At 57.9% G+C, this 25,316-nt stretch overlaps 1 protein-coding gene across 3 annotated transcripts in view; it reads right to left on the bottom strand.

The window, feature by feature from the left end:
- Positions 1–829: 829 nt before the first annotated feature.
- The window catches only part of KCNJ12 (potassium inwardly rectifying channel subfamily J member 12), a 39,176-nt gene continuing 14,689 nt past the window's right edge, over positions 830–25,316 (bottom strand). The window contains exons 2-4 of one of the 3 annotated variants that reach the window (XM_055407518.2): positions 19,316–19,402; positions 12,361–12,479; positions 830–6,275 (exon numbers count right to left, since the gene is read on the bottom strand). In XM_055407518.2, coding sequence (XP_055263493.1) covers positions 4,931–6,214 — 1,284 coding nt within the window. In that variant the 5' untranslated portion in view covers positions 6,215–6,275; positions 12,361–12,479; positions 19,316–19,402 and the 3' untranslated portion in view covers positions 830–4,930. Of the gene's footprint in view, positions 6,276–12,360; positions 12,480–17,415; positions 17,678–19,315; positions 19,403–25,316 lie in introns of those variants that run through there. The other 2 variants (XM_055407519.2, XM_055407516.2) reach the window with 2 other exon arrangements.

Genomic DNA, 25,316 nt, shown 5'->3' with positions numbered 1-25,316 from the left:
CAGGGCAGAATGAAGCCAGGGAGGGCTCACAGGCAGTGGGTGAAAGGCCGGACTCTGGTTTGGAGACCACTCTGGTCCTAGTGGAGAGAGGCCTGTGGGAGAGGGAGGGGGTGTCCTTTGAGGACACTGCTGTGACCTTGACTCCTTGGCACTGAAGGGAAACCCATTTCCAACTTCCTTCCGAGTCTCAGGCCCCCCACAACAGAAGGTGGACTTGGGGAGACCCTCTGGCCAGGCTGTCAGTCCTGACTAGGAGGGCGGTAGCCTCTGTGTCCAATGACCAGACATGAAGGCCTCATGGGGCACTGGGGCTTGAGCCCCAGCTCTAACTCCAGATCAGATAACTACCCTCCCACTGCCCTTGTGCAACACCCTCAATGAATCTGAACTGACCTCCTCCAGGACAGTAAGCCTGTCCCCTGATCTCAGATTCTCCCCACCGCACCCCAACCCATTTTTACCTGTTTTAGGGATGACTCCAAGGTGGACTCGTTTCATCCTCTGGGAGGCAGGAAAGAATAGAGACAGCTAGTGGGCACGGCCACACACGGATGGGGGCCTGAGGACTTGTGTTCCAACCCAAGGGCACGGTTTCAAGGCTCTTGCTGAATTAACGGGCTCTCTCTTTCACTCTCCAACAAATCTGCAAGCTGGCAGCTGTTGGCAACGCCCTTCTCCACCGATGGGGAGACTGAGGCCAGAGGGGGAAAGGAAGCCACTCTTGAATGGTGAGCAAGTGTGTGGCCTGGGGTGGGACTGAGTCAGGACTGCCCTGAGGGACTCCTGAGCTCCAACTGGAGCCAGGTCCTCCTGTCCGGAGGCCCGGCCTGGCAGTGCTTTGGTTAGAGCTCTCGGGGGTGGGAGTGGGGGGCGGTTGGCAGGGAAGGCCATGACTGGCTTAGATTCTGGCATTGGGACCCAAGGGAAAGCTCCAGGGCCAGAGGAGGAGAGCCCCCGCCCCCCTCACCAAGCCAATCACCTCTGGGTCCAACCCATGGGAACACGGGCCAAGAAGCCTTCACAGGTACCACAGCCCCTTTGCCCCACCCGGCTTCCTCTCCAGTGGCCCGGAATTATCGCATGGATCTTCACTGACACAAAGGGGTCTCCACTCAGGGAAAATTTGGGCAAAAGGAAGGATTCTTTCCTTGGGGGCTTCTTCCAACAGAGACCCTCGAGGCGACGATATTCGTAGCCCAGAACAGACCAACGCGTCCACGCTGCAGCTGCATGAGCCTGCCCTCTGCGGCCCCACTACCCCCACTTCAACCCCTCTCAGCTTCCCCACACCGGTGGGAGCCAGGCCTGCCTCATTCTGGGGACTCAGCACACATCAGCCCTGTCCTCACCAAACCCTTGCAGGAGAAAGGGAAAGGGAGGCACAGGCCTGGGGAGGACCCCGCAGGGGCCCAGGGCCCGGCTGTGGTGGCTGTCTGGCACACTTGGGCCACGTCACAGCCCGAGGAGCCTGCAGGGGTCTGCAAGGAGGCCGCTTCGGTCCTCTCTGTCCTCCCTCATTGGCCTCTGGGGAGCCCCCCGCAGGTCACGGGGTGTTTGGTGGGGGTGGGGGCAACATGAGGGGCAGGGCGCACCACACCAGGAAGGGCCTGTAAACACACGTCTGCACACGGCGCCGCTCCAGGAGGCTGAAATGAGTGTAGTGTGGTCTACTCTCGTAGCCTGCATCTCCAGACACTGCTGTGTGTTGAAAATAACATGAAAATTCTCCTCGTTTTACCATTTAAAATATATTTGATGTCGATTTGACCTTTGCAGGGGCCTCCTTCCCACCAGGTCTCCTGCCCCCACTGGGACCCTCTGGAGGCAGGGACTGGGTGGCACAGCACCGGCAGGTGTGTCAGGCAGGGGCACCGTGTTCTGAGAAACACACCTGAGCCTGACCGGACGTGAGCGGCCCACAGACACACCTACACCACACTCGGCAGGCACGCGCAGCTCTGCTGCCGAAGCCCAGCAAATGCATGTATGTGTGTTTGTGGACAGATGCACACAGGCTTCCTAACATGCAGTCGTGTGCAGATGCTCACCTTTGGAGGTGACACACTCACATACTCGTGTGGCTGTCACCTTGTGCCAACGTGCACAGAAGCCTCACCCTGTCACCCGTGCTCCTTACGTGCCCATGTGGACAGAAGCAGGGCAGAGGGCTGGTGGGACCACAGCTGGGGTCCGTCCTCAGTGCTGTGTGCCCAGCCCCACAGCCTGGGAACGTATTAACCAACAAACACACAAACAGACCCATGGGTAGATACACACGTGGTATCATGCACAGACACCACCTGCCAGGATTCACACACATGTGGAGATGGTCGTGGGCACACATCTGCAGGACACCCCCATGCACAGACTCGAGCACTTAAAGGAAAAGCCGTCACTGGACACACTTCACTGGCACATGGATGAGATGACTCAACATGGGAATTCACGCCTTGGATCTCACACACTTGGCTCCAGACCCCTCCCCACGTAAGCAGCTTGCTTTCTCAGGGCACAGGGCACCTTGGGCAGCTCCAGCCCCCGCACCACCAGGCCCAGGCTGCCAGGAAGCTTCCTGGAAATACCACCGCCAGGGGGCGGGGGCAGAGCAAGTTTGTACTCCCACCTGTACAGCACACAGGCCACATGTGACATACACCTGTGTGCCCATAGACTCCCACACAACACACATGCTCCGCACACACATAGCACATGGCATACTGAACACCCAGTGAGTTCACACACTCCAAACCCCACACACAGGCACACACGCCCCAGGGACCACCTGATACTGCCTTTGCACACACAGCTCCTCCATCTGCCCTCCTGCTTCAAGGGCACTAAAGAGGGAGACTATTTTGGTCTTTAGCACAAGCAATAAATAAATAAATAAACAGAGAGGAGGCAAAAAGCAGATAGTGGAGTTTGAAAACACAGCATCTGCCTTTGGTGAGAGATAACAGGCAGCTCGGAGTGGCCCTCCTGCAGAGTCTGTGGCCTGAGCCATCCAGTGTGAGCCTGGGAGGTGGACAGGCCTGAGAGGAGGTGCCCCAGGCCACTCGAGACAGCTAGGGCCTGGGTGGGGTGAATGGAGGGCTGGCCCGGCAGACCGGTGTGCCAGCCCCAAGTGACCAGGGCCATCTGCTACCCTCATGGCTCCCATGGGGAGTCCACACCCCCCAGGACTAAGGCTGAAGAAGCCCAGGGCTCAGGGCTGGGAAGGAGAGAGGCCCATCCGGTAGATCTTGAGTGGACGAGCAGCCTCCACCTGCCTTGGACTGACCCTTTTGACTGTTCCTGACTGAAAGTTAGGGTGCGGTCTGAGGCCAGGGCAGGGCTGTCTGGCTGGGAATGGACAGTCGGTGCCAGGACCCGCATGGCCCCTGACCTTGGGGCAAGCCTCCAGCTGCCTTGGGGTTGGAGGAGGGGAGGGGCCGGAGTCCTAGCACCTCCTGGTCTTGAGTTGTCCCACAGCACCTGGGCAGGTGGGCTGGGGAGATGCCAGCTCTCTAATGACTGAACAGCCCAGTCATATGTGAGCACAATGCTCTCAGCAGTCCCGGGAGAGGCCCAGGCTCCATCCTGAGGCCTGGCCCTTGCCAGCTGCTTTCTTCATCAAGAACAAGCCTGTGCTGGGCAGCTCTTGGGCTGGCAGAGCCAAACGCCAGTGACAAACAAGGAATCCAAGCCTCTACCCGACCAAGAGGTGTGTGCTGACAAGCTCACCTTTCCTAGGACACTCCTGTGTGTTCAGCATCAGGGCACAGCCCGGCTGGGCCCGGCCCAGGCACACCTACACTGCTTGCCTTGGGAGGGTGGGGTGCCAGGTCAGCCCAACCTCTGCAGACAGAGGGGTATGGTGGAGTCGGGGGCTACGGAGAGGACGTGTGAGTCCAATAAAAACAGTGACAACTGGAGCCAGACTCCCAGGGTCTCTAAGGCACGACTCATGCTGGGGCCCCGTGGGGATGGGGCTGAAACACTTCCTTGGAGTTGGGGAACCCAGCCCTCCTTCCCATGGAGCCATCCACCCCCACAGTTCTGGGGAAGGGGTAGAGGCTTCTGGGCAGAAAAGGAGAGAGAAGCAAACAGGAGAACCCAGCAGGCCATGGTGGGGGGCAGTGGGGGGCAGGTCCCATCCCGGCCCTGAGACACGCCTCGCAGGAGGCACAGAGTCAAACTTGAAAGCTCTTCCCAGACTCTTCCTGGCCCTTACCCCCACCCCAGTAACACTGGAAAGCTTCCATTAGGATCATTATGGTCTCGGTACTGACATCACAAATGAAATCCAATTCACTTTGTGAGCATAAAGAATGGGGGTGAGCCCCACGCCTACCCTGCAGGCTGCACCATCAGGCATATGCGCCATCTTCATGGAAGAGAGGCCTGCCCAGCATCAGGAAATTGCTGGAAACTGCACTCAGCTGCTTGCATCCTAGCAGACTAACAGAATTCTAACTGTCCTTTCTCCCCCCAACAAATTATAAAAATCAATCACATGTTAATTTTTTTTTTTTGTAAACAGTCTTACTCAAACTAAGATTGAGAAAGCCAAAACTGGTGTTTCTCCCCAAGGTAAAAACCAGTGAGGCACCCTACTGCCTGCTGGCCTTTGCCCACAGAGGTCGGGTGGTTGGTCAGCCGTCTCTGGATAGGACTGCGCTCCCTCCTCAGGCAGAAGGCCCTGGCTCCTGCACCCCAGTGCCTGGAGGCCACCTCCCCACCCCTGGGCCTGCCCCAGCCCCGGAGGCAGCATAAGCCACCCACTCTCCCGCCAACATCCCCAGGCGTTGTAAAGAAACATAAAACATCTAAAACGCTACTGAGTCTGCAACCAGGGCCCAAGCTCATCCTGCTCAGGCCCAGAGCCCTCGAGGGGCTCAGGCCTCTCCTTGGCGGGGCAGATGCTGCACCTCGGCCGACCGACGGCAGCTCAGATCTCAGACTCCCGTCTGTAAGGCCGCTGCTCAAGGGCTGTGCCGGCCTGCGGCCTGTCAAAGTCGCGCCTGGCCTGGGGGCCAAGGCTGTCTTGTTCTCTGTCCACCTCGTCCTCCTCGTCACGGCTCAGGAAGGCCAGCTCATTCTCATAGCAGAAGGAGTTGGTGCTTGGCAGCAGGAACTTGTTCTCCACCAGGTCCTTGGCACTGCAGCGGGGCGTGGATGGCACCTCGTACGTCTTATGGAAATGCGAGTAGTCGATCTTGTACTGGTTCTTCTCCTCAAAGAGGACAGGCTCAAAGCGGTGGCCCCACAGGATCTCGTTGGCCAGGTAGGAGCTGCGGGCCTGCGTGGTCATGGCTGTGGCCTCCACCATGCCCTCCAGGATGACTACGATCTCGAAGTCATCCGTTTCCAGGTCCTGCCGGCTGATGCCAAACAGAGGGCTGGCCTCGTCGATCTCGTGCAGGATGGTGATGGGAGACACCAGGAAGATGCGGTCCAGGCCCTTGTCAAAGCCGACATCAATGTCGATCTGGTCCAGCGGGATGTACTCGCCCTCCTCCGTGACCCGGGGCTTGATGAGCTGGGCCCGCACGTGGGCCTCCACGATGTGGCTCTTGCGTAGGTTGCCCACGCGCCACATGAGGCAGAGCTTGCCATCACGCAGCGCCACCACCGCATTGTGGCTGAATAGCAGCGTCTGTGCGCGCTTCTTGGGCCGCGCCATCTTGGCCATGATGGCGCCAATCATGAAGGAGTCGATGATGCAGCCCACGATGGACTGTGCCACCACCATGAACACCGCCACGGGGCACTCCTCGGTCACGCAGCGCAGCCCGTAGCCAATGGTGGTCTGCGTCTCAATGGAGAAGAGAAAGGCCGCCATGAAGCCATGCACCTGCAGCACGCATGGCGTGCGGCCATGGGCCTCGGCGGGCTCCAGGTCCCCGTGGGCCACAGCAATGACCCAGAAGATGACCCCGAACAGCAACCAGGAGGCGAGGAAGGCCAGCGAGAAGATGAGTAGCATGTAGCGCCAGCGGATGTCCACGCACGTGGTGAACATGTCCGCCAGGTAGCGCTGCGACTTCTCATCCATGTTGGCAAACTCGATGTTGCACTGGCCGTTCTTCTTGACGAAGCGATTCCGGCACCTGCGCCGCGTGTGCACCTTGCCATTGCCGAAGCCGTTGGCGCCTGACATGGTGACCAGGTGCAGCCCGTCCTCCTCTGAAGACACGATGCTGTAGGGGTTTGTGCGGCCAGACGTCGTCATCCAGGAGGTGGGGGCAGCAGGACCCCGCTGGACCCCAGACTGGCTCAGGGTTGGGCAGCTCCTGCAACAGAGAGGATGGCAGGGCTGATGGTGGTGCTGGCGTGGTAGCCACCCTCCCACCTCCACGCCCCCGGCCCAGCCATGGTTTCAGAGACCCAGACTCACCCACAACCAGCTTCTGGTCCTCCCTCCCATCTTAGCCAGCTCCTTGCCTGCCTCCATCCTCCCAGATGCTCCAGACAAGAACCCTGGGTTCTTCCTCAGTCCCCCTTTTTCCCACCAAGGGCTCTGCTTTCCAATATATTCAGGATTCAGGGTCCAGCTCCTTCTTCTACCCTCCTGGCCTGAGTCCTTGAAATCACCCACAAGACCAGCATGAAACCCACCATGCTGGTCTTCCTGCTCCCACCCTAGTGCCAGTGTCCCCAGCAGCCACCAGGAGTCAGTCCAACTCATCTCCAGCCTTGCCCTTGCTCACCCCCGGGCCCACCTGGACACCCTCCTCTCAGCCCTGGCTTTGATGCCTCGGGGGCATCTCCCAGGGCCTCCCTGCACCTGAGAAAACTGTACACCCCCCAGAACCCCACTAGAATCCCACACATCCCCCCCTGACCTCATAACACTAGTGACCACAACAACAGCTTGCTTGGGACTGCACAAGCCGTCCCACCACAAGACTACCAGCTCCCTGAGTACAGGTGTTACTGTTTGTTCATGGCAGTTTCACTCTTGGCGCCTGGACCTGGGCCTGATGGACACCCAAAGCTGGACCCACCACCCTCCTGACACTCACACTCTCCCCCAGGTGCCTATTCTCACTGCCCATAAGCTAGGCCTGTGGTGTCCTCATCACCAAAGGTGGCTAGAAGGGGGCCCATGAGTCAGCCTCCAGGGGACCTCCACCACCCCTGACCTCAGCCTGGGGACCTCCACCACCCCTGCCTTCCTCAGCTCTAAATAAGAGCATGTGGGAAGCACTCAGAAGAGTCCTGGTCCTCAGCCCACTCAGCACAGCACCTGGTTGGCAAACATACTCGCACACTGGGTGGCCCAGGCTACACCCCACGGCACTGTTCCCACAGCCAGACAAACCCTGTTCTCACTGCTAGGGGCAAGCATCCAGGCCCCAGACTCACAGGTAGCCACCCCTCCCCATGGCCCTGCTGGCTCTGGGGCAGCATCTGTAGATGGGAGATCCCAACTCCACTTGGCCCCATGGGAAGGCACTAAGGCCATGTGGCTGTCCATGTCAGGCACCAAGCGGGAACAGTGTGGCAGGGCACTGATGGACCCCATGCCCCGCCCCGAACCCCAAACCAGTTGCACCACGAGGTCAGAGTCAGATGAGCCTGGGAGCGCTTGAATGCACTGAGATGCTGAGGCCCCAGAGAAGGCCCCCGGGCAGCCGGACCAGGAGAAAGGGAATGGAGGTGACAGCCAGGAGGTGGCAAAGTTGGGATCATCCCTGGTCTGTGGGATGGGGTACAGCCAGAGCTGCAGAGAGGGCACCACCTCTGACCTCTGCTCCAAACACCTGGGAGAAGGTGAAGGTGGATCCCATTCAACCAGCCAGGCTGTAGACCCCTCCCAGGCTCCGTCCGGTTGCCGGTGTCACTGGACCCCCAGGTCTGGCAAGTACACAATGCTCCCAGCTCATCCGTCCACAGGGAGAGCAGGCCAGACCCATCAGCAAACATTCCTGGGTCACTCCTCAGCAGCCCAAGGAGGTAACTACTGTGGCTATTTCTACTCTCTGGATGGAGTTTCAGAGAGGTCAAGTGACTTTCCCAAAATCACATAACCACTAAGCAGGAGAGCTGAACTCAGAACTACTTCTGTCTGACACAAGGTCCCCCACTGCGGGGACCCCAGGCTCTGCGGCAGCCCTCCTCATGCTGCCATTATCCCCTACAGCTGCTCCAGCTGACTACCTCACCGTGGGTCTGAGAAGCTGAGGCCTGAGGCTATAATGGTGGGTGCTGCTTCTGCCTGGGCCAGGAGGCAAGGAGCCGGCGGTGGGGGTACCCCAGGGAGTGTGCCTGGAAGACAGTCCAGCCCAAGATTCCTGGGCCTTCCAAGCGGAGGTGACCAAGATGGGGCACGCAGAAGCCGGCAGCATGCCACCAGATTGCAAGAGGCAGGTCTGTGTGGCCGGGAGGACGTGCGGGATGTCCAGCAGGTCACGGCTGCTCTGGTTAAGGCTCTGAGCAGCTTGAGGCCTGTAACGGGGACAGAATCAAAAGAATCAAAGGCCAAGAGAGCCCAGACTGGCACGACTATTCCCAGCAGCTGGGCAGCCTCACATGGAGGCTGTGACTTGGCCAGCTCCCAGGCAGGTGGCGGGTGTCACAGTGATCACTGGCATCTCTGCCTGGGCTGGGTGCCTATGCCCCACCCAGACCTATTCTATTGATGTTTCTTCTAAAACCATAGAGAAAATCCACAGGCCTCATTCACAGCCACTCCCCCACTATTCAGAGCTGGAAACTGGTACTTGGAGCAAAGTCACCCAGGCAAAGACCCCTGGAAGCCAAGGAGCAGAGACACAGCAGACAGCTCTGTGGGCACACATGTGCATGGGTGTGTGTGCATGAGATGCCAGGGCGGTGGGGAGTCCTCGCAGGCACTTGGTGAACACACCACCACAAAGAAAGGCTGAGAAAAGGACCCACAGTAGGAGCCCTGGCACCACAAACGTGCCAAACACCCAGGGACCCTCCATACACAGAAGGCAAGGTTGCAGGGCTCTGTGGTCTTTAAGGACTTGGTTTAAGAAACGTGGGGGACATCCCTGGTCTAGTGGTTAGGATTCTGCACTTCCACTGCAGGGGACCTGAGTTGGATCCCACTTCTGGTCTGGGAACTAACATCCCGAAAGTTGCAGGGCATGGCCAAAAAAAAAAAAGAAAAGTGGGACAATATCCTCAACCAGGGATGTACAGGCCTATCTGGCTCCTGGTCAACGGGTGCATACGGTTAGATTAGACAGACAGGAAGCTAGATTTGCTTTGCTGGAAGAGGCCTTAGCAAGCAAGGAGGCTAGCTCTCCATTTTCTAAATGGGAAAACTGAGGCTGAGAATTGTTCCGGTCACAAAACACCTCGTGGGCCAGGATGAGATACATAATAAAGACAATAGTTAATATCACAGCAGTTGGAAGCCCAGGTTGGCTGGCAGGGGTCCCAGATGTTGCTAGGAGGGGAAGGGGAGGCACTGGGATCTCCCACCTGAGCCGGGACAGGAGACTACAGCATTGGAGGTGGGGTGTGAGGCACCCACAGTGGGTTGGACCCAGAGACCCCCAAGGGGAGGCAAACCTGTCCTGATCCCAGCGTCTCCAGAGCCAGCATGCCCGCCGGCCACAGCACCCATGCACAGAGGCTCTGGCACACAGCAGACTCAGTGCCCCAGCAGGGACTGGGCTGGGAGCTTTTAGGCAGGCAGCTCACACATGACTACCGGTGGGGCCGAGTCATCAGGAGGTGCCTCCGGATGGAGTGGGCCACCCTCTGCCAGGTCCCCTGAGGCTCTGGGCCTCAGGTTTCTGCAGCATCCGAGAAGCAACCACGGCAAAGCCAAGAAAGAACTGACTAGTTGGGTCGATAGAGGGGCCACTGAGGAGGCGCTCAATGTCCCCCCCGCCAGAGGCTTCCCAGGTGGCAGGACCCCTGCATAGGTGTGACAGAGTGATCAATATTTGTCAGGCACTTACTACCTGCCAGGCACTAAGAGCTCAAACAGCTCATGTGATCCCTTCTTATGACTTTCTGGGTGAGGAAACTGAAGCTCAGAAAGCTTGAGTCATTTACGCAGGGTCACACAGCCTTTCAGAAGTGACCACCTAGTGTTGGGGGTTGAGAACTCAACTCCCCGTCTCCTTATCTCCTCCAGGCCCCAAGGCCAGATTGCGGACATGACACTCTATTCCTAGCCTCAGTCCTCAGGGTCCCTGCAATGCCACATGGTGATAAGACACAAACAGCCCCTCTCTCAGAAGACACAAACAGCCCCTCTCTCAGCACACAAAAACAGAGGCAAGACCCTCACCAGCACTCCTGATCTATGGCCATTCAGGCCCTGCTTGGAACCCAGGGAAGGGGCACTCACTACCTCATGGTCAAGTCCTTATAAGTCCATGGTCAACTGGAAGAATCCTTATAAAGCACTTGTCTCAGGGAAAGCGAGCATGTAGCCTATGAACACCTCCTCCTCAGTCCATGCCCAAGGCAGACATCATTAATCCATCACGGAGCACTTTCTCACTACAGCCTGTGGTGGCTGCGCCCTCTTTTCTAATCCAGACACTATCTATCAGACTCAGCACAAGGGCTTGAAAAATGCAACCCTTCATCCACATGTGGGGAGTTGGAGGCTCTGAGAAGGGTGCCCTCACTCAGTCACATAGGGAGCAAGCGGTCTGGGCCAGGCTTGGAGGTTGCACCACAGGGAGACAGGGCAGCTCAGGGTGTAAAGGCGGGAGAGGGGCATCCCTGGCGTGGGGAGGGCAGGCTGGCACCTCAGGGTTCAGTAAGCTAAGGCTGGCTGGGGAGAGCCCAACACCTCTGCCCTCACAGTCTGGGGTGATGATGGCCATCTCCTGCCCACCCTTCCCAGACACAGTCCTTCCCCTTCCCCAGATGTCACCCCCAGGCTGCAAACATTTGGAGTCAACACTGTGCAGGCCTTCAGGGTGGGGCCCCTGCAAGGCCCATGTGACACCTGAGGAGAGCTGTGTGCTGGTGATGGGCCTGGCCAATGCTCAGCTGTCCCTGGGCCCTCTGCACTTCCAGGCCCACCTGCCCAGTTTCTAACCACCAACACCAGTCTTTCCACCTGTGCAGTGGCAGGCCAGGGAGCAGCTCCCCACTGCAAAGAGCACACTTGGGGTGCTGCTCTACTAAAGCTCGCAGGGCCCCTCAGGCCTGGGCCCTCCTCAGGCCTCTGGGCTGCTCCGCAGCAGGGACTCCCAATCCTGAGCCCACCACCCCCACATCCTCCCAGCACCGCAGACCGAACAGGCTCCTCCTCTTCTCCAAAGCTTACACCTTCCCCCTACTTCCCCCCTTCTTTCCTCACACCCCCCGCACCTTCAGAGGTCACTGGGCAGCCCAACCGTTTCCCCAGTCACCCCAGCAACAGGCCTGGCCACCTCCCTCCTCTTCAGCCCCCAGATCCACCCCGTCCCCAGGTCCTGTGCATTTCATCTCCTGAATGACCAAAGTCATCCCCTCACTCCTTGCCCACAGACCACTTCTGTCCAGGCATTCCTATCTGGACACTGCGACAGGCTCCTTATGGATGTTCCTATGGTGAACCTTGCCCCCACGTGGTCCAGTCTCCAAATCACAGCTAATGGGAATGCTGGAAATCCATCGGTTAGGAACCAGTGGAAGCCCACCACTTCCCTGAGGCCCTTTTAGATTCTCCAGCCCTGGGCTTCTTCTGTTTGAACCAGAAGGTGCTTTTCCACCTTGTGTGAGAGTTGGTTTTGCCTTGGCCCCATCTCTGGCCAGTCTCAGAGGTCCAGAGGGATTGAGGAAGACCTGGGACAGAACGGGCACCCAGTAAACGTTTGCTGCTCAGACAAAGACAAGGGAATAAGCTGCTGAACAGAGGCACGGGTGGATCAATGATTGAGGAGACCGTTACATGTACCGATGGGTGGTCAAGCGTGTAGATGCATAAACGGGGCTGACACTAGATGGACGGATGGAGGATGACTGGAGGGGTGGACCGGTTGGGTGGGTGAGAAACGTCTGGATGAGTTGGGCGAATGGATGTTTGAGTGGATTGGTGGATGGACGGATGGACTGAGCGGATGGACGGACGGATGGACAGAGTGGGTGGATGGATGTTTGAGTGGACGGATGAAGGAGTGGAAGGACAGATGAATCTACGGATGGGTGGGTGGGGGGATGGATGGATGAATGGGTGGCTGGCTAGCTGGTGGAGGAGGTGAATGGGTGGAAGGATGGCTGGATGGGTTGGGTAGGCAGGTGAAGCGTTAGATGGATGGCAGATGGATAGAGGCTGGCTGAGAGGTCACACAGGTGGGTGAATGGCTGGATGGGCAGCTGGGTGAAGAGGTGAGCACCTGGGTGGAAGGGTGGCTGGGTGGACAGGGGCACACCGTGGCCCAGTCTTACCTCTGGAAGCCTATCTTCTAGGTAACCGTGCTCACCAAGCAGGTGACCGTCTTCAAGGCTGCACTCGCAGTGGCTGCCATTTCCCCACCAGCTGGAGGGGCCTCAGCGGCTGGAAGACCCTGAAGTTGACAGAGCACAGTTACCATTCTCCTTGGTGGGCGGGACTCAACAGTCATAAACTCCCACACAAGCCCCCATCTCTGCTTGCTTTCCCAGGACCCCGTGGAAGGTGGAGGACCCTGTGAGTCTGTTCATAACAACCCTTCAGAACCAGAGAAAGGCAGTTCGATGTGGGCCCCCAGAGAAAGTGACCGCTGACAGTTACTGAATGCCTACTGCGTGCCAGACGCTTGGTAGGTGCTTCACAGACACCAACTCAGGCAAGCCTCGCGCCGTTGGAACCGTATGAAGTTGGAGCCACTGCTGCTCCTGCTGCAGAGACAGGGGCACCGCGGCGGTTCTCCTCAGGTCACTGAGGACCTCAGGGTGTGGCTTGTGCACCCGGCTACCTGCAGAGCCTTCAGCACACCAACCACAGGCCCCGCTGTGAGCAGACAGTCCCCGCCTTCCTCTGCAGCATGCCATGAGCTCAGGGCAGCGGGCAGGGGGAAGGGGGCATCGGGGTGTCTTTGGAGGCGAGTCTACCTGAGATGTCCTCTGACCACGCTGCCCATGCAGGCCACCCTCTCGCAGCCACCATTGGCGGGCGTCCACAGTCACGCTGGATCTTCCAGCTGGGATTAAGGGAACTAGTGGTGAGTCAGCCCCACATCACAAGCCTTCTGAGGCAGCGCCAGTGGTGGGTTTGCTGCTGCTGCTAAGTCGCTTCAGTCATGTCCGACTCTGTACGACCCCATAGATGGCAGCCCACCAGGCTCCCCCTTCCCTGGGATTCTCCAGGCAAGAGTACTGGAGTGGGGTGCCACTGCCTTCTCCGAGTGGTGGGTTCAGAAGCATACAAACCCAGTTCCAGTTACAGCTCTGCCTCTCTTCATATGCCACCAGCTGTATGACCTTGGCTGAGTCACTTCCTGGCTCGGGCACCTGCTCATGCTCTTAGGAGGTGGCCTGACTGGTCTCCCTTCACTCCAGGCTCACCTCAAGACACCCAGCCCTCAGCCCCCTGCTTCCCCATTCCTCATGGTTCCCAAAGCAGTAGCCATGGACCTTGCCATTGGCCCCTCTAAAACCGATGGAGGCTCAACCCCAGACTCCCATCAGGCAGCTGGACTTTTGACAGCGAGGACCAGTTCCAGGGCCTCTGACCTCTTGTCCTTCTCTGGAGTGGACACGCACTGTGTCTGGCCCTGGGTGCTGGGTTCCTGGCCTCAGTGATACTCCAACCTTCACAGCCCACCCTGAGGGATAGATGGGAAAACTGAGGCTGCAAAGGGTGAGGTCACTGAGAGCTGGAACTCTGACCAGGGGAGATGACTTCTGGCCATGGGGAGGGCAGACGGAGGAGCGCCTGCCTTCCATTTCCTGGCGTCATTCGGCCTGCCTTCCCCAGCTCTCTGAGCCTCTGCTTCCCTGCTTCCTAAAACAGGCTCTCTCCTGTGAGGGAAGCAAAACCAGCTCCATTCCACAAGGAGGAGATGGAGCCTTTGAGCAGAGCAGGGACTGCCCCATGTCACAAAGACACAGTGTGTGGCAGCTCAGGGACAAGAGCCCAGGATCTGACACCCTCCCAGCACTCCGTCTTCCCCTGCAGTGGCCACAGCCCAAGAGACAGATGTGACCCCCAACCCTCGGAGGCTCACTAAACATATTCCCGAGGGGGGGGTCCACAGTCCAGAACAGGGAAGGTCAGAGCAGGGGTAGGGTCTTCAGCTGACAGGGATGACCTGACATGACAGCGAGACTGTCCCTCAGCTTCCCAGGAAGGGAGGGGAGCCCTCTGCTTTTTCCCCAGGACCGTCCTGTCAGTCAGGGACAGGTCCCTTCCCCGTCCTGATCAGCCTCGCCCAGTGCCGTGGGGGAAGTGCACTGGGCACAAGCTGGGCACCACGCGGCTCCACCACCACAGTCACCATCCTCACCAATGACAGTCTCCCCTGGAGGTGGGACTCAGGGGCCAGCAAGCCTCAGCCCTGCATTTGAGGCCTGATCACCCCCTAGCTCCCAGTGGGAACTTCCCTGGGCCTCAGGCTTCTCATCTGCAAAATGGGGAGGGTACAAAGAGGGTGTCCAGCGCAGCAGACGCACAGTAAATGCTGGCCATCCCAGTGTTCTAAGAGAACAACACCCTCCTGTGTGGCCCGGTGTGTTGCTCTCAGGACGCACCCAATAGGCACTGAAGCAGGAGAGCCCTGAGCCCTGCAGGGGTTGGGTCTGGCCGCCCTGCCCCCACCCCCCAGCTCTGTGCCCGGGGTGTCATCTCTGGCAAGGGTGCCCAGTAAGTGCCAGCTACAGGAACCACAGGGGCCACACCCCTCAGGTCCCTCAGATTCCATGGCCTGGAGACAGGGGCTGGATGCACTGACCACAAGGCTAGGCTGAGCCAAGCAGCCGGGAGGGATAAATGTCCACTCTCTGAGCCCCAAGGTGAAGCCAGGGCAGGAAGTTCTGGCCCCCAGTGTGGAAGACAGGTCATGCCAGGCACCAGGAAATACTTCCGAGGGTATTTTTATCTTGAGAACATCCTTTCATGGTGAGTAGGAGCAGGAGGGAGACAGGGTGTCCTTGGCCCCAGGCCCCTGGGAGCAGCAGAGGACAGAGATTCCTGGTGCCCTTTGCTAGAGTGGCCATTATAGACACTGCCCCATCCCTGGGCCTCCTTGGGTCCTGGGACCAAGTGGGGTCTGGGGGGTCTTGGGGTTGGGTTACTGATGGGGCCCTCAGCTCTGCTCAAACTCACTATGTGACCTAGGGCAGGCCCCGTCCCTCTCTGGACCTCCCTCTGGGAGGCAAACTTTCCTGAGGGCTCGCTCACTGCCGCACTCAGCTGGGCACCAGGGGCTCTGTGATGGACCAGCAGCGTCTGTCTACAAGGGGCACCTCATCAGGCAGGAAGACAGCGAGCTAGGTAGCAGCCACAATAGGCAGGGTCAGAGGCACGGTCAGAGCCTTTGGAGGCCAGGGGAGGAGTGTGACCCAGTCCGGGGGCAGGGGACTCCCTGGAGAGGGCCCAGCTGAGACTGACCACAGCACTGCCAGGAGCACTTGGGGTCCAGAGAGCTGGGTGCACACTGGCTCCGCTCCTCACACACTGGGCCTTGGGCAAAGCTCGCCCAACTCTGAACTCTGTTCCTACTACACGCGAGAGGGCTGGCCCTTCCAGCACCTGCATTCAGGATCCTAAGGATTTGGGGATGAGCAGGGCGTGGAAAGAGACCCTAAAAGCAGGGAGACGACATGCTGAGGGCCTGTGCACTTTACACCGAGGTGCTGAGAGGCCCTGCACGTCATTTTAATGAGTTTGGACTTGACCCCAAGGGCAATGGGGCGCCAGAGAAGAGTTTGAAAGTATAAAACCAGAGGCAGTATGGCTTGTTTTCAAAGCCATACTGTCTCTGTCCCTTCCTGGATGACCTTGAGCAAGTCATATAAGTCTATGAGCCCAGTTTTCTCACCAGTGAGATGGGATGAATAATGTTATCTATTTCACGTGGTCATGATGGTTAGTACATGGAGCTGGAAATATCCTGGTCCCCCCACACCTTCCCACCACCACCTCTCTGAGCCTCTGACTCGCCCTGAAGCAGGAGGGTCACAGGTCCCTCCATGGAGGGCCTGGACTAGACTTCACTCCAAGCAGGAAGGGGAGAGCAGATAGGACGGGAGGGACCATGTAGTGAGCAAAGGCACTGTGGTGTCTGTTTTCCTTACAGCTATAATTTATCAACCTTCAACTTAAGTCTCAAACATTTTCTAAGTGTCTACAGGAGAGTAGAGACCTGAGACAAAGGGACAAGAACACCCTGGGACATGAAAGACCACGAAACAAAAGGTTGGAAAATTGGCCACCATAAAAATATGCATGATGTTGCTCATGAAAATGCATTATAAGCAAAATGAAAGGTAAATGATACGGTTGCTATAGAAAGGGCTGATATACTTAGTATATAGAAGGTTCTTATAAATCAACAAGAGAAAAAGACACAGTGGGAATGTGAACCTCCCATCCTCAGTTGGGGACATCTCAGAAATGTCCACACCCAGAGCCTCAGCCTGGGCTGGGCCCTCACCTCGGAAAGCCCTGCTCTGAGTTTCATCTTTCAAGTTCCAAGGATGCCTCCTCTAGGAAGCCTTTCAAGATTTCCCTGGGTCCCCTGCTGCTCCCTGCCAGGTCCCAGCAGCATGTTTCTTAGAACCCTGGAATCAAATGCCTAGCTTCTGCTGAGTGCCTGGCACTGCACCCAAGAACAGTCCAGGTGAGATGGCCCATGTGTCTTTGAGCAAGGAGGAAGTAAGTTGCAGAGAGAAGCATTGTGTCCACCATCACCAGGCCCTGAGCAGCAGATCCAAGCCCTGCACCCACGACCTGGCCTCTGTCCCTCTGTGTCCAGCCACCTCCTCCCTAAGGAACCCTCCTGACCGAGGGCCACCTTGCTTCACGGCAGGCTGGGCTCAGTGTGAGGCCTTCCAGGCAAAGGTCAGGCAGGACACGGCCTGGCTCCTGGCCTCAGTGCCCCATGGACCTGGACACTTGCTAGGGGAGCAGAGGGACAGTTGTTTTCTCAGCTTCCCTCTTCTCCTCCTCCTCATCTTGTAAATCTGGCTTTATTTTGGGAACAGAAGATTCACTAGGAAGGCCTGACAGACCTCTGAGGTCCAGGGTTCACCCTGGGATGGGCTGGAAGCTGTGCTCTGAGATCAGGAATCCAGGAAAACAGGGTGGGCTTCTGGACGACCCATCATTCCATCCAGGATCCTCTGGAGAGCTGGGCTCCAGGAGCACAGCCGAGGCCTTGGGCCTCTGCCTGCTCGACGGATGGGGCATTCACTCACTCGGCAGACACCACCTGGGCCTCCACTGTATGCAGACACGGTGCTCAGGGCCAAGGGGGCAAGGCAGACAAAAACCATGCTGGGGAGGAAAGAACCGAGTCATACCTGAAGCGGAGTGGGCACAGGAAGACCTCTCTGAAGGGGTGACATGTGACTTGAGGTCTGCAGGAGGAGACAGCAGTGTTCTTGGAAATATGAGCAAAAAGACCTTGAGGCTGGGATGTTGCTCCATGTGCTCAAGGAACTGGAGGGAGGCAGCGGGGTTAGAGCTGCGTGTGCCGGGGCACCCGAGCCTCCTCTTTCTCATCTGCCAGCAGTAAGAACAATCCACGCCCCAGAAATGGCTTTTGGACGAAACGCTCCCACACCCTGCCTTGCTCGAGGAGACTGAGGCTCAGGGTGGGAAGCCAGCAAGCTAGAGGGCGTCTGAGCCTCTGACCCACACGGCCTCCCACTGGCCTCCGCCACAGAAGCTTTTCCAACCCTAACCACTGGAACTGCGCACCCGCGTGGACATCGTGGCACGTGCTACTTCCATTCACACTGTGGCTCCTTCAGATACTCACAACAGACGGGGCTCAGAGAGGGCGAGCACCGGGCTCAGGGCCGCACAGCCGGCCCACCTGGAGCTGGGCAGGAGCCACTGGGGTCCAGGTTCAGGACCATGGAAACCAAGACTCAGGCACGGACCACATGTCTGGCCCCAATATCTCCAGGAAAAACCACAGTTCTCTCCAAGGGGCTCAGGACTGCCTCCTACAGGAAGCTTTCCCCAGCTGCCTCTCCTTCATGGCAAACCAGTACTGTGGGAGGCCAGGGGCTGCAGAGAGCCCAAGACTAGGGGACAGGGGGGTGGGGTCTGGACTGTATTAGGCCCTGGTGTGCTGTGTGGCCTTGAGCCACTGGCCCTCTCTGAGCCTGTGCCCAGGAGGTAGACTGTGGGGGCGGTTTCCCCAAGAGCAGGAAGGGTGGCCACTGAGAGCCCCAGGAAAAGCTTTCTCCTACCTGGAACTTTTATTTAGCACCAACTGTGTGCACCTTTCAACAATCCTGAGACTCTGCCCCAAGAGGAAGCAACAGGGTCAGAGATAGAATACAGTGCCCCAAAGCTACAGGCTAGTCAGTGCCATCCTCAAGCCGGGCATCCTGGAGAGGTCGTGCGTACCCAGGGGCTGGGGCACATGACCAGAAGCCAAGGGACTGGGAGGCTGCTCCCGCCTTCATCTACACCGTCAGCACTGCCAGCGGCCGGGGCTGGGGAGTCCTTCTGCACATGGTCCCGGCCTTGCCAGCTCCAGCCTGCCCTCCTCTACATCTGAGCTACCTGTTTATATGACTAATCCCTGTCTCACTTCCAGATCCTTGAAAGGGACCCAGTTCTACTGCCTGCCTGTTAGTCTACGCACAGTGCCCAGACCCCAGTCCAGCACACAAAGGTATGCACACACATGTGCCCATATCCTGTGTGGACAGACGGCCTAGGGTGTGGGTGCGTGTGATGCCAGGAGCGTCAGAGTGTGCACGCATGTGGCCCCAGTTTGTTTCCCCAGAAACAGATCTAGAGTGGAGGGTTTGGGAGCAGACAGTTTACTTGGGAGGTGACCAGAGAAGGACAGCAGCTGGACGCAGGTGCTGTGGGAGCTGGAGGCTGCAGTGGCCGGGAGATAGGGTGCTGTGGTTCATCGCACAGATGCGTGGCCAGAGGTGGCGATCATTCAGAGACCAGGGCATGAGAAACAAAGCTTACACACTGACCGGTGTGCGTCTACACACCCCTGCTCCTCTGGGAACATCAGCAAAGGGGCCTGGGCTGTGTCCTCACGAGGGCACATCTGTGCCTCCATCACACCAGGGCTGGACACCATGGGGTGAGTCTCCATGTGTCTGTTCTTGCGCGCGTGTATCTGTATGTGTGAGCTGTGTGTACACACGTGTGTAGGAGGTGTGACACAGCCATGCACACATGTTCAGGCTACATGCATGTGCATGCACTTTAGTCCCTCACCTGAACCTGGCTGCAGCTGTGGGGTGAAGGACATGGCTGGCCTGGTCACCCTGGTAATGGGGCAGGAGCTGGCTAAGCCGGGGCGGCCTTGGTTTAAAAGAAAAAAAAAAAATCAAACCACTGAACACAAAGAGGATCAGGAGGGCTGAGAGGGCCAGGCTTGGCCCAGGCTCCATTCGCAGCCTGGCCTGTCTGTCCTTGAGTCAGTGAGGGTTTCCAGAGCCAGGACACGAGTGCTCGACCCAGTGGGCAGGCAGTCCGTGGTGCGGGGTCCCTTCGGAGACCCGGGAGTCCACCTGGGAAGGCAGCAGGCAGGGACGGGACTGGGTGGGGCCGCCCTGCAGGTTCACCGGGCCCCAGAAGAGGGCGCTCCAGACGCCAGGCACATCAGGGCCGCTGGGCCGAGCCGCGCGCGTCACCCTCTCCCGCCTGTTGGCGGCGCTAACTGCACCGCCGCCTTGAGACCGGGGCACTAACCCGGGTCGTGTGATGATTTATTCACGAACTCCCGTCCCCTTCCCGTCCCCACGACCAGCTCGTCAGCCTCGCTGCCCTGGCGGCTGGGGAGGGAGGCGGATCCTCGCTCGCAAACATTGCCCGCTATTTATATCTCATCAGACGGAACCAGCCGGGCGCCGCTCCCCGCAGGCAGCCACCCGGCAGCGTCAGGCAGAGTGGAGGTGCACACTCTGCTCAGGAGCCTGGGCCAGACTCCGCTCACAGCTACAGGGGCTTTGCCCTGCCTGCTCACTGCGTCCCGAGAAGGCCCTTTGAGGGAGGGTCTGCTGCTGTCCCCAGAGGACAGATAAGGAAACTGAGAGCTAAAGTGACTTCTCCAAGGCCACACAGCCTAGAAGACGCAGAGCTGGGGACGAACCCCCTGCCAGGCCGCCCCCAAAGACTGGGCCTTTGCTGCCCGGCACACACCTCCCCAGTTGAGTCCCAGAGGCAGGGGACTCATTACAATTCCTGTTTTACAGAAGAGGAAACTAAAGCTCAGAGAGGTGAAGGGACTTGCCCACGGTCATGCAGCCAGGAAGGGAAGCCAGACATATGACCCTGCCTGGTAATGTGCCCCAATCCATGCCCTGATGACCCTCCAGTGAGTGCAGGGAGCAGCCCCTGGGGGAGAGAATGGCTCAGCATAGCCAGTCCCCACTGCTACCTGAAGCAGAAGCCATGAGGGTCCCCTTCACTTTGCAAGGTGGCCCTGCCTCAATACCCAGCCCACCTTCCAGACAGCTGTGGAGGCCAGCTTGCCGGGCTCTGGTGCTGCCAAGGGCCCAGCTGTCAGCACAGGGACAAGTGTGAAGAGACTTGCATCCTACTGCTAACCTCTGACCATCACCCTCACAGACAAGGGGCCCCTCACTAGGCCACAGCAGCACTGGATGGGGGATTCCGGGAATCCCTTGCCCATCCCCCAGGCATCCCATAATCCCTGGCTTCTCCTGAGACCCTGGGAACTGAGCCAGCTAGAACTCTGGCTACCGAAGGGCAGTGCGGGCCCCTCTCAGGCCTTGGTGTCCTCATCTGTAAGACAGGTGCAGACAGGCCCCCTAGAAGGGCTGGGCCCTTGAGACATGGGGCCTAGCACTGGGCCTTTACACAGTCACCACTCAGCCTGTGGCCACAGGGTAGGCTTTTGTGCTGACGTTTGCAAAGTGGGAAGCAGCCCACCTGTGACCCACAGAGCTGCATGGGCTTTGCAGTGTGCCAGTTCTGTGCTCAAATTCCATCTCTGACTCCTTAGTTGCATGTCTAGGCACCTGGCAGCCCCTCTGAGCCATGGTCTCCCTGCCTTCCCGCAGGCCTGTCCAGGTGTGTGCTGGACTCCACTCCAGCTTCAGCAAGTGCCTGAGAGCCAAACAGCTCCTCATTCCACTCGACCCCAAGGCCAGGGCAGCAGACACCTCTGAGGGACACCTCCACTTGGGCGTCCCCTCTGGGGCCCAATGAAGGCCCGAAGTGCCCCGGCCACAGGGCACAGCCCCTCCCTACCCTCCCCCAGTCAGTCCACAACCCTGCCTGTGTGCTGACTACGTGCAATCCTAGGGTTGCAGCTCAGACAAGGCCAGGCCCTGGGCAAGTCACTGGCCTCACAGGGCCTCGGGTCCCCATCTGTAATGTACGGGCATTCAGATGTGACTGCTTTGAGGACTGATAAGTTCATAAAGAGCCTAGAGAAGAGTGACCACGATCACCACCATGAGCAGCAGCAGCATTTCTGTGCCAGGCACCAGGGGGACAGCAGGAGGGACCCACTCACTCCAGCACTGGCCATGCTGTGCGCTCGTGGTCTGTTTCCAGGCCTGCCAGGACCCAGAAGTCCTCAAGCATGTCCAGGCAGCCCTTTTCTGTGGCCCCAGCAGCGCCTAGAAAGGGTTTCTGGAAAGAAGATGAATGCACATTTTCCGATGGTTCGCCTCTGGCAATGCTGAACCCCAGCAGCTCCCACTGGCAGGGTGCCAGCCACTGGCCAACTTCTGCCTCATCCCTTGGCCTGAGTCTGGGGCCACTCCCAACCATCCATGGCCCCTGGGTTTCTTTGTGTCACACAAACCCTGGCCATACTAGGTATCCCGAGCTTCTTGATCTGATTCATCGCTGGAGTCACCCAGCACAATGCCGGGCAGGGGTGAAGGATGATGTCTGTGTGTAGAACCAGAAATGAGTGTGCACGCCCACCAGGATTTTATCTCGCTGCTCTCCCTTAAGTCTCCCAGAGTCTTGCTTTGACATCAGAAGAAACTGAGGCATGGGGAGGTGGCCTCTGAACGCTGAAGACCATGTGGGCTGTGACCAGCAATGGCAACAGACCCCTTGAGCCCTGGTGGCACTCCCAGCCCCGAGCTTAGGGAAACCACATTCTAGCCCCAATGTAGACCCTCAGTGCAGACATGGAGGCTGGAAGATGGAGCAGGACGCACCTGGAGGCTGCATTTGGGTCTCTGTGGCCTGCTCTGATTGTAGGGACAAGCCCAGCACCTGGTAGTGGGCACTCAGCCATCAGCTGTGGAAGGAAGGGCAGGGGGTCCTAACTGTCCAGGGTCCACCAGCCTCCTGCCACTCAGGCCTCTACCTCCTATTGACAGGTCACCGGTTCAGGGGTCTCAGGCCCCCAGGGGGGCATTAAAGGCCCTGGCACCAGGTTAACAACCAGCAGACAGCGATGGCCCCATAAGCAAAGAAGAGAAGGCACCAGGCCTGGCACAAAGGCAGGGAGTTGCAGAGACTGTGTGCCCATGAGCAAGGGCAGCATGGGGGCGAGGTGAACAGGCCGGCCCTACAAGTAGCCAGGGATATGGGGACAGACCATTTGGGGCCCTGAAGCCGGGCTTCTGAAGGCTACTCTGTCAGCCACAGCCAGACTTCTAGACAGAGGCTCAGAGAGGCACCTCAGGGCCCCAGAAAGTCCCCGAACCCCTTTGAGCCTCGTGCCTTCCTCTGTAAATGGGGTAAGAAAAGCACTGGCACCTCCAGAGGTCACCTCAGGGAAGCCATGCATCAACACCCACGAAAGCCCAAGGCAGCAGAAGCTTCCAGGAGCATGCTTTCCTGAGACCCAGGAGCCCAGCCTCCCTGCAGCTGGGGAGGGGGGATGGAGGGGTGACGGGGTCAGAAAACCCATGAGCTGGGGAGGTGCTGGGATAGAGTGCAGGACGGGGGACAGCAGAAGGCACTGGGACCCAAAAGTTACTGAGGGTCTGAGCACGACCCAAGGGGCAGTGGGGCCCAAAGCCTCAGGTGCTGCGCACACACAGTGGCACAGCTCTCCCCCCCGCACCATCGGCTGCATCCGCTTCACTGGTCACAGTGCACGAACTCCTCACGACTGCTTACACACTCAGACACATGCCCTCCACACAGTCACGGCCCTGCACAGCCACAGAACACACAACCAAGCAACCCTCCGGCCCACTGTCCGTCCACACTGTTTACCATTCAACCAGCCTGATCCTGCCTACAAGACTGGTCCCAAGCCTACCCTCTGAACTCACTTGCTTGGGCTCTAACCCTGAGGATGCTGTGTTGTGAGGAGGGGGACACAGAAAGGAGGGTGGGGGTCAGTGAGACCCTGCACTCCCACAGCACCCGCACCCCAAGCCAAGGGGAGCCAGGTGGCTTGGACTCCCTCCAAATCCAGCCACCAGCATAGTGCTGATGGGAGCTCCTGCCAGCTCCTCAGTGCTGACAGGCTGATTAGGGGGTGGGGGGCCAGCTGGGCCCCCGCCTCCCACTGGAGCAGCTGCAGCCTTTGAGGGGTGCCACAGGAGGGGCTCCTGTCCCCTGCCTGCCTTTCTGCCCTCCTTGCAGCAGGCAGACCCACCCTTCTGTGGGGAGCCCGCATGGGGGACTGGGCACTGCAGGGCATACACACGTCCACAACTGTGCCCCTTAAGTGAGCACACGCTGAGTGCCTACTGTGTGCCAGGCCTGTGGGACCCAGGGTTCCCATGGCTCCACTTTGGTCTGGAGTGGGTGACGTGACTCCATCGCACTCCCAGTGACACGGGGCTCAGGGGCTCCTCAGTTCACTGTGATCCACTCCTATGAGGGCACACACCAAACAGACATGAACCCACACCTGACCTGGTGAACAGCATCCACCCCAGCCTCTCCCCTCAGGCCCCCTCTTGGTTCCTCCCCAAGTCCACATGGATCTCTGCTCAGATGACCCTGCCCTCTCACAGGTTCTCTGGTCACTAACTCAGTCGCCCACGGACATGTGAGGGCCGGGATTCTTTTTTCCTCAAGAGTGTTTCTTAGAGCAGTTTTAGGTTTACAACAAAATTGAGGGGAGGGAACAGAGAGTTGTCATTTACCCTGACCCCACACATGCAGAGTCTCCCCCATCATCAATATTCCTCAATAGAGCAGGACCTTCGCTATGACCCATGGCCCTCCCTGGGCCCGTCAACATCACCCAGGGTCCACAGGTTACATCAGGACCCACTCGTGGTGCTGTATGGCCTGTGGATTTGGACAAATGGACAAATGAACTTGTATCTGCCATGACAGTATCACACAGGACAGTTCACTGCCCTAAAAACTCCATGCTCTGCCTATCCATCTCCCCTTCTCCACCCCTGGCAACCACCTATCTGCCTGTTGTCTCCATAGGTCTGCCTTTTCCAGAACATTTGGTAGCTGGAATCACATGGCACAGCATGCAGCCCTTCAGGACTGGCTTCTTTCACTTCTTTCATGCATATGGCTAAGTATGCATTTGGGTTCTTCCACGTCTTTTCATGGCTTCAGAGCTCGTTTCTTTTTAGCGCTAAAGGATACTGCACTGTCAGGGTGGACCACAGTTTATTTATCCATCACCTACTGAAGGACATCTTGGTTACTTCCAAGTTTTAGCAATAACCAATAAAACTGCTAGAAACATCTGCATGCAGGGTTTTGTGTAGATATAAGTTTTCAGCTTCCTTGGGTAAATACCAAGGGGTATCATTGTTGGGTCATACGGTAAAGTATGTTTAGTTTTATAAGAAACAGCCAAACTGTCTTCCAAAGTGACTGTACCATTTATATTCCACCAGCAGTGATGAGAGTTCCTGTTGCTCCACCTCCTCGCCAGCCCTTCTAAAGGCATGGAGCAGTGTTTCACTGTTGTTTTGACTTACCCTTCCCTGAAGATAAATGATATAGAGCATCTTTTCATATGTTTACTTGCCATCTGTATATCTTCTTTTGCTGAGGTATCTGTTCAGGTCGCTGGTCCATTTTTTTTCTACTGTCTGTCATTTGTTCTCTATTGCTGAGTGTTAAGAGTTTTGGGTTTATTTTGGATGACAGCCCTTGATCAGATGTGTCTTTTGCAAATATTTTCTCCCTGTCTGAAGCTTGCCTTCTCATTCTATTGACATCATCTTTCCCAGAGCATTTAATTTTAATGAAGTCCATCCACCTTGTCAATTATTTCTTTCATGGATCATGCCTTTGATATTGCATCTAAAAAGCCGTTAACTATACCCAAGGTCATCTTAGTTTT

The sequence above is a fragment of the Moschus berezovskii genome, chromosome 20, assembly GCF_049115385.1.
Source record: "Moschus berezovskii isolate FMDL1 chromosome 20, NW_MosBer_1.0, whole genome shotgun sequence".
NCBI classification, from domain to species: Eukaryota; Metazoa; Chordata; class Mammalia; order Artiodactyla; family Moschidae; genus Moschus; species Moschus berezovskii.
This window is presented reverse-complemented; position numbering and strand designations above follow the sequence as displayed.